At 35.9% G+C, this 9679-nt stretch overlaps 1 protein-coding gene across 1 annotated transcript; it reads right to left on the bottom strand.

Moving 5' to 3' along the window:
* Nucleotides 1-7749: 7749 nt before the first annotated feature.
* Nucleotides 7750-9009, bottom strand: LOC129962323 (uncharacterized). Its single transcript, XM_056076069.1, has one exon. It carries the CDS (start codon nucleotides 9007-9009, stop codon nucleotides 7750-7752), a length of 1260 nt encoding a protein of 419 aa, XP_055932044.1.
* Nucleotides 9010-9679: the final 670 nt, after the last annotated feature.

Here is a 9679-nt window from a genome sequence, read left to right as displayed (position 1 = left end):
AATCATGTCAGATGAAAACAAGACAGACGGATCAAGCATAAAACTATTATGCTGCGACTTTTCCGATTAGAGATTCCAAATCAATTCATTGATTAATCATATTTCTTAACTAAACTGTAAAAAAAATAAAATAATAAATACTTTAAATAAAATTAATTAAACCTATTATAAATTCAAAAAAATGTCAATACAAATTAAATTATAGTTTCTTAATAAAACTAACGATCAAAAATAATTCTGTCATAAACAAAAGGAAAAAAATGTATTAAATAAATTAGGCAATGTTTAACAATTAACAAAAATAATAAAAACTGAAACATATTTTTAGTATGATAATTAAAATGCAATTAAACTATAATTTTAAACAGCAAAAGAAATGTCTTTAATGTTATCAGCAGCAATTGAACAGCATAAGCAGATCCAAAAATCTAAATGGCCCGGGCCACTTAACGTTTATCATGTGATCATAAGTTATCTTTCGAAAAATTATTTGATATTCGTCATCAGAGAATTTACCCTTTCTCATTCTAAAGAATTCAATTGAAAAAAAATGTACATTCTGCATTAATTTTCGAAAGTGCAAAAAATATTAATATAGAACAATGAATTAAAATAAACCTAAATACTCATTTTCGCAGCTGAGAGGAATGAAATTCTGATAGAGAACTGATTTAATTTCGCATAAAAACTTTTATTTCACCGTAGTAACTAATGACCAAGTACCTAACCGAAAGAAGTAAATTTTAAACGTCTTGCCAATTTTGTGTAAAAATTCTGCAAGAGCCTTTTTTAAGTATTTTATGCGAGTTCGCAAATTGTACAGACTAACTCTATGGCAAAGGATACCGACGTGCTCTGATTGGTTTCAGCCTTGGCATCTTTTTGGCAATGTTTTGCACTCATAATATTGTAGTTTTCGCTTATTTGGCTCAAACCTTGCAAAACTGTGCCAAACTGTTTCAGATCTATGTTGATATTCTTGAATCGATTCCTAAAATATGTGTTACAAAAATGCAAGAAATAAGTATTCAAAAGAAATGTATAAACTATTTATATATTTATAAATCTTAATATTAAGTTAATAACAAATATCCGGATTAATAATTAGATTGTTAATAACTATATGAATCTAAATATCTTAACAAATATTGCACATTTGCAGATAGACATCTTATGGTAATAATTTGAATATGAAATTAATAAATAAATATCTCTTTATTTTATTTTGCATGAATATTCAATAAGATAATGATTTCTATTCCGTTTAATGTCGTCTAAATATTTTAATAAATATAGCATATTTGCATATAAATATTTATGGTAATGATTTTAACGTGAAAATTCAATAAAAAATATTGGCCGATCATTTCCCGTAAAATAAAAGCTTAATTTTCAAGTCTTATTTTAATAATACTCCTTAATTATCCTTAATTTAATTCCTCCATTTTGAAAAATGACAGGCAAAAAAATACGTAGAAACCAAACAATGCAACAGGGTTGCAACAGCTACAGCATAGAATGCCAGTGCGAAAGAAATCGGCCAATCAGAGCACGTCGGTATCCTTTGCCATAGAGTTAGTCTGTACAATTTGCGAACTCGCATATATATATATATTTAAATAAAATTTTATCTAGGATGCCACAATCACATGATGAAATACAAAGAAAAGTAAAGGGGATTAAAATATGATTTTATACAAACTACAGAATAGCAAACAATAAATCATGTTGCAAATAAAAGCAATTATATTCAATTAACAAATCTTATGACGAAGCGTGCTTCTACAAGTTTAAAAAAATTATTAAAAATTAAGTTTTGAGTATATATAAGTTGAAATACACTACTACATTACTTGCTCAAAATTATAAACTCATGACATTTTCTTTCGTTTCGATCAGAATTTAAACCAGCATGAGTTTGCTTAAAAAATAAATAAAAAGAATTAGAAAAATCTTCTAAACTTAATATGTCTCGAAAACAATATAAAAAATAATATTATAAAGAAAATGCACGTTTGAAATTTTAGTGTTACTTAAATCTGGACAGAATTATGAACTCAAAGGTAGAAATTTTTGGATTACAATATTTTCTTTTGTAATAATAAAATCATTTTTCGAATAAAACATGGAAATATGTGCCATTAATGGCCGCTTATTTTCTTTATTGTTCATGAAAGTATCAAACGATAATAATCCGTAAAAAAAAAGTTCTAAGGCCTGAAATTCTAGATTCTAGGATGTTTTGTTATATTTCGTGCAATTTATGAGAAAAAAACGAAAACGAATTACAATTCTTAACAGCATCAATCAGTCTTTCTATCAACTTTTAATTTTTTTTATTTTCATTTTGTACAAAAAGTATCATAAAAGGAAAGCGGTTTTTCCCAGTAGGCCAAGAAATTATAATTTAAAGCAAATATTTTCCATATTTTTTTTCATCCTGGACTGTTTAATTAAAATTCTATCACGTGATTTTTAATTTGTATCAGATTAAGTAGTGGCTCTTTAATTTTTATTTAGTAAGTTTTAAGTATATGTTGTTTATTCTGTTGAGGAACTATAAATTATTTCTTGGTTCATTGAAATAAAAAAAAGAAATCTGAGTTGGAACTTGATTTTGGTTGATGAAATGGTGATTGACATCTGGTAAAATTTTAGCTTTCAGAACTTTTGGAAAAGAAAAACCAACGTAAAATTGTTACGCTGTTGAAATGTTGACGGAGCAATAAAAAAAAATGTTCTAAAAGATCCACTTGCTTTTGGAAAAAAAAGAGAAAAAAAGTGTGGAGGAAAGTAGCTGCTATTCGAAAATAAAAACGAAGAGAAATTGAAGTGCGCATGGTATGTGCAAAACAGCACACGGCATGGTGGAACTTAGTCATTTGGATACGTGAAAATTTTTTAAGTTAGGCAACTCAGGTGGTTTAAGATACTATTAGAACAATATTCAGTTGGAACAGAAAATGTTCCATCTTATTTCTTAAGTATTTCATATCCCTGCTATATTTCAAGAGTGTAACTAACCTGTACAGATAGTAGTCGTTATACAGCAAACGAAAAACTTATTGAAATGCCAAGGATGTACAGTACAACGATGCGATCAATCGCAATGCTAATGGATCTGCAAAAGGATAGAAACGTACATTTACCACTTCTCGACATCCTTCTGGAAGATTTATTTCTCGATTGGAATAATGAATACTAGAAAGAGTAAACGTACATCTTACAGGACAATTAGAAAGGTCCAGATTTCACTCAAATGATGAAGATATTGGTATTTTAGTTTTCTTTTGAAGGATAGGCTTAGCTTTTAGCTTACTTTTGCATCCTTTTAGTTTACTTCACTTACTTGAGCTTACTTTGCATCCTTCTGAAAGATTTATTTCTCAATTGGAATAATGAATGTTAGAAAGAGTAAACGTACATCTTGCAGGTGAATTAGAAAGGATCAGATTTGCTCAAATGATGAAGATATTGATATTTCAGTTTATTTTTGCAGGTATCCATATAGAATGTATAAGCCAGTAATTGCTTCACAATTGAATGTATAATGTACAACAGTGTGAAAAACATTGAAAGGGGGAAAATACCCATTCATTTTGCATTCATAATGTGCAAGGGCAAGTGTCAACACATTGTCAACATCGTACAGATTTTTATAATTGGACTCTTAATCAGAAAGATGGAAATCCCTTGTTCCTTATAAGGATAAATTTAGACTGACAAATGCTGTTAGAAAAAAGATAGATGCGTAAATCCTTAAAATGAATACTTCAGGTCTAACACATATCCATTCGTGGTAAGCGATATTCATTATCAAAATTTTTTTTCTGTGAATGCATAATGGGGTTTTTTAGATGTTGATGTTGATGTTGGTTGAGATTTATTGGCGCAAGAGCCATGTTTTGGCTAAAACTGCGCCAGACATACGATTAAAATATTTTCCATAACAATTTAAAAGCGTTATAAGAATTAAGTTGATCTGACCAATGTTTTTAAATTCCACATGTAAATTTAAAAAGTAAAACAAAAACTGGAACAGAGACGATTTAAAAGGCAATAAAAACTAAATAGAATTATAAAAACCAATGGTTTTTAAGAAGCGAAAAATATTTTTGTGGGGATATTCACCCACTAAGTCTAGAAGTGTTAATGATAATGGCGAAGAAAACAAATGATTGCGATGATGATTAAAGGAGGGACATTGTATTAAAATGTGTAAAACAGTGAAGTCTACACGGCATGTCGGACATTTCGGTGCTTCATCTCCAAACAACAAATGTTTATGGGTAAAACGGGTGTGCCCTATGCGAAGACGAGTCAGTTTTACATCAATCTCTCGCATAGGTAGAGCAGGCCACAAATTAACAGAAGTTTTTATTGAATGAAGCTTATTATGGACCTGTGTATCCCAGTCATTCTGCCATAACTGATTAATAAAATAAGAGAATGCTCTCTTCGCATCCGTATATACAAGAGATTGTTGCAGAAACAAAGAAGCTTCTTTTGCAGCTTTATCCGCCAACTCATTTCCAAAGACACCAACATGGCTAAGAACCCAACAGAAAATTATATTAAAACCATTATTATTAAGCGTATGTAGAGAGGATAAAATATCAACAGCAACCGGGTGAATTCGGTTGCTAAAATTAGAAAGGGTTTTCAAGGCACTCATGCTATCAGAGTATATACAAAATTTACGCTGGGTAGAAACTCTAATCTGCTGAAGTGCACAAAAAATGGCTGTTAATTCAGCAGTAAAGACTGAACAAGAGTTATGCAGGCGATGACTGTGAATAGTAGATCCAAAAACTATTCCACAGCCAACATGTTCATCTGCTTTTGAACCATCGGTGTAAATAGGTGTGTAGGAATGATAATGGTTGCGATGAGAATTAAAAATTTGCTGAAAAACAATCGGAGCTGTTGTGGATTTGTCAAAGCCAGAAAAAGGATTCAAGAAGGAAAAAACTGGTATATCCCAAGGTGGAAAAACCGAAGGGTCAGAAGTTTGTAAAGTAACGTTGCTCAGGTTCGATTCGTGTACAATGCCTTTGATTCTCTCACTGAAAGGTAGTATGTGAGAAGGGCGAGCTTCATAAAGTCTACGGAGGGAAGCAGGAAATTGAATATGAGAACTCGGATGTTGTGGGACACAAAGTGTTCGAAAATAGTATTGAATAGAGATTTTCTTTCTGCGTAATTCGAGCGGTAACTGATGGCATAAAACATAAAGGCTCTTCACAGGTGAAGTGCGGAAAGCACCAGAGCAAATTCTTAGAGCTGCATGATGAATAGTATCTAACCTGTGTAAAACAGAAGATCTGGCAGAACCATAAACTATACATGCATAATCCATCCGAGATAAAATAACAGCATTGTAGATACGAAGAAGGGATGCGCGATCAGCACCCCAAGATGTACAGGAAAGCACCTTAAGGATATTTAATGACTTTTCACACTTCTTCCGTAATTGCAAGATATGCGGGAGGAAAGTGAGTTTCCTGTCGAAAACCACTCCCAAAAACCGCACTTCGTCAACAACAGGAATAATAATATTTCTTATTGACAGGATAGGGTCAAGATGAATGCTCCTTTTTCTACAGAAATGGACACACTTGCTCTTTTCAGCTGAAAGTTTATGTCCATTGTCATCGCACCAACTCAACAATTTGTTGATAGCATTTTGTAATTGCCGTTCAATTAAGTGCATGTTACTCCCTTGACAAGATATCTGCAAATCATCGACATATAAAGTTCCGTTGACAGATGGTGGCAAAATATTTAAAATTTCACTAAAATGCAGGATAAAAAGTGTTACGCTGAGGACACTTCCTTGCGGAACACCCTCAGCCTGAATAAAAGCATCAGAATAAAAATTTCCCAATCGTACTCGAAACGTACGAGTCGACAAGAAACGTTCAATAAAAATTGGAAGGTTTCCTTTAAAACCCAAGTCGAAAAGTGTTTTTAAAATTCCATAACGCCAAGTACGGTCATATGCCTTTTCTATGTCAAAGAAAATGGAGACAAGGTGATTTCTACGGACAAACGCGTTACGAATTTGGGTTTCTATTTGAACAATGTTATCAATAGTTGAACGTCCTTTACGAAAACCACTTTGTTGGGGCGGAATGCAAGCTTTCTTCTCCAATTCAAAGACAAGTCGGGCATTGACCATACGCTCAAGTGTCTTACAAAGGACACTAGTTAGAGCAATCGGTCTGTAATTCAGAGGGTTAGCAGGGTCTTTGCCCGGTTTCAGGATGGGAATCACAAAAGCTTCTTGCCACTGGTATGGGAAATTTTGCTCACTCCAAACTCTGTTAAACAGATATAGGAGATTGGAGAGCGATACCTCATCTAAGTGGCGAAGCATATTATAAGTGATACCATCTGGGCCAGGGCTGGTATCATGAGCTTGAGATAAAGCTGAAATTAATTCAATCATCTTGAACTCACAGTTGTACGGAACAGGTTTTCGAGTATGAAATTTCAAAGACTGTTTTTCCGCGCGATTCTTAGTTGCTATGAATGAAGAACTATAGCAATCAATTGAGGAATTTTGTGCAAATGTCTGCCCAAAAATATTAACGATATCCAATGGAGCAGAGTGAGTCGTACTTCCAGTTTTAAGAACAGGAAAAGAAAATTCCTGATAGACTCCATTTGCTGCCTTTACCTTCTTCCACAACTGTTTACTTGTAGTACAAGATGTAATCGAAGATACATATTTTCTCCAGGAATCCCTCTGACTTTGACGACGAATGCGACGAGCAATGGCTTTGGCACGTTTGAATGCGACGAGATTTTCTGTGGTGGGGTACCTTCGGAAGATGTTCCACAGCTTTTTCTGCTGTTTGTGGCTGTCACGACAGGCTTCATTCCACCAGGGTTTTCGGAATTTCCGTAAGCGTGGTGAAGTTTTAGGAATTGTTTTTTCAGCGGCACTAATTAAACATTTAATGACGTTTCGTACTGCTTCCGTGATGCATGTAGTATTGACCATAGACTTTGTAATTTTTGCCAATTGTCTGAAAGTCTCCCAATCCGCTCGCTGGAATAGATAACGCTGTGGCAGACAGGTTCCACAGCCTCTATCAGCATGCGAGACAATTAGAGGAAAATGATCACTATTATGAAGATCATCCCCAACTTTCAAATTCAAAAATGGTAATAGCTCGGGGGAACATATGGCCAAATCGAGATTATGGAAGGTACGTGTGGGTTCATGGAAATACGTTTTATCATCCTTATTGAGCAGACAGAGACAGTTATCAGTTAAAAACTGTTCAATCTGTCGCCCACGAATGTTTGTATTTCCTGAACCCCACAAGGAACTATGTGCATTGAAATCTCCAATGATCAAAAATGGTGTTGGAAGCTGGTCCACCAAGTTGTTAAGTGCTTGTAAGTTAATAACATCATGAGGTGGTAAGTAGATACTACAGACTGTAACCAGTGTTCTGATATGAACTTGTACAGCCACAGCCTGTAGAGGTGTATGTAAATTTAACGGTGTGCTTGGGTATAGATTTGATGTCAAAATACAGACACCTCCAGAATTGTGCACTCCGGTGCCTGCATCTTTCCGAACACAATTATAGCCTCGTAGTTTTAATGGAATGTTGGGTGTCAAGAAGGTCTCTTGAACACCAAAACAAACAGGATGAAAGGTGTTGATAATGGTCTTCATGTCCTGAAGTTTGGACCGAATGCCGCGACAATTCCACGAAAGGAAGGTACCCATTAAGAGAGATGTGTCACAGAATTATAAGGAGCAACAGTAGGAGTTGCAGAAACGTCGCAACTCATATCAAAATCATCCTCATCTTCCGATGGGCGCAGTTTAAGGTCGGGACTATTACGTTTACCACCGAATACGGACGTCAAGTCCTTATGTGCTAAACCTTGTGCCGCTAGTCCCAAAGCGACAGAATTTTTTCTAATAGATTTCTTAAGTTTCGCAGATAGATCTTTCTGCGTTTGGCCACGCTTTGCAAGTTTTAATTTCATTGACTTTTGAGGTCTAGATTTGGTTTGAGGTTTTACTTGTTTGTCAGTGTCAGAAGCACTGTTTATGGATTGTTCTGTATCCGATTCAGAGGTTTTCTTTCCTGCTTTGACAGATTTCGTACAACTGGGACATGTACAATTTGCACAAAAAGATTTTTGGACAGCAGACGCATAACTTACACCAGGCGTAGGCGTTTGTATTGCGATTTTCCGCCTAGCCTCAGGATATGAGATGTTTTCCTTGATTTTAATTGTTGTTATTTTCTTTTCTAAGATCCAACGTTCACACGATCGAGAGAAGGATGTATGATTTCCCCCGCAGTTCACGCACTTTTCTTGTGCGGTACACTGCTGGCTATCATGTTCTTTTCCTGCACAGCGGGCGCAAGTGAGGGTCCCGCGGCAGTTCGCCTTCGAGTGGCCAAAACGCTGGCAATTAAAACACCTCAGGGGATTAGGTATGTATGGTCTGACAGGTCGCCTTATATATCCCACATATATAAATTCAGGTAATTTTGGGGACTTAAAAGTTAAGATATGGTGTTTTGTCTCAATTATATTGCCGTCTCTCCGGATGGTAATGCGGCGGACATCTGTGACACCTTGAGACTTCAATTCCTTTGTAATTAAGTCTACAGGAAGATTCAGTATTTCACCACAAGTTATGACACCCTTAGATATATTTAGCGAGTGGTGAGGGCTGACACTGACAGGTATTGTAGATAACGCTTTCAATTTTTGAATTTGCTGGGCTTGCTTTCGGGAATTTACCTCGACAAGCAAGTCACCAGAACGCATCTTGCGAATAGATGTAATGTCACCAACAGTTGCAGCGATAGCCTTTTGCACTAAAAATGGCGAAACGGTTTCAAACGTTTCATTATTTTCGGAAATACGTTTGATGACGAAAAACTTATCAAAATGGTTTTCAAAATTGACTTGTTGAGGAATAATGTGACGCCCACTAAAGGGACCTTTCTTGGGAGGAGCCATATGATATTGAAGGAGATTCGGGCCCGACGGCACCGCCCACCACGGAGCCCTACAAGGGAAGGCAATTACCGGCTCTGGTCTTTTCCAGCCTCGGCATACACCTCAGTGCTAGCCGAAACCTATACGCTGGGAGTTACCCCCGGGGACAGTGACCACCCTTAACGCCAAGCCCAAGGAGTAACCCCTTCGCTTGATCCCTAGCAGACTAGCCACTCGGGTGACCATCTACCAGCCGATTGATGCACAGGGGACCACAGTACACCACCCGTCTTTCAAATGGGTCGCCACGCACGGCCAACACGTGGGACATTGGCTGTCCATGAGAAGCAAGAAGCAAACAGAGTGGCGACAGCTTCTCATGGAGAGCTCCCTCGCTTGCCGTCGAGGGAAAGAAAAAACAAAGGCGACAGCAGAAGGCGCAGAGGAGAGTAAACCTAAAGGGAGTAAAGATCCCTGGGTACCTCGGGATTGGGACACCCGTACTCACCTATAGTAGGTGAGCCCCTGAGGGGTGGGGTTTTTTAGAAACCGCTTGCTTGGATCCATACTGTATAAAGACACCTCGATCGGAGACAAATATGTTATGAGTTTTTCCTGATTTTATGTATTATTATGATTTTATTCCTGATTTTATACAAATAAATACTATTTATTTACGTAATCATAGCTT

Source organism: Argiope bruennichi, chromosome 2 (genome assembly GCF_947563725.1).
Source record: "Argiope bruennichi chromosome 2, qqArgBrue1.1, whole genome shotgun sequence".
In the NCBI taxonomy this organism is placed as follows: domain Eukaryota; kingdom Metazoa; phylum Arthropoda; class Arachnida; order Araneae; family Araneidae; genus Argiope; species Argiope bruennichi.
Note: the sequence above shows the minus strand (reverse complement) of the source record. Positions and strands in the feature narration are given on the sequence as shown.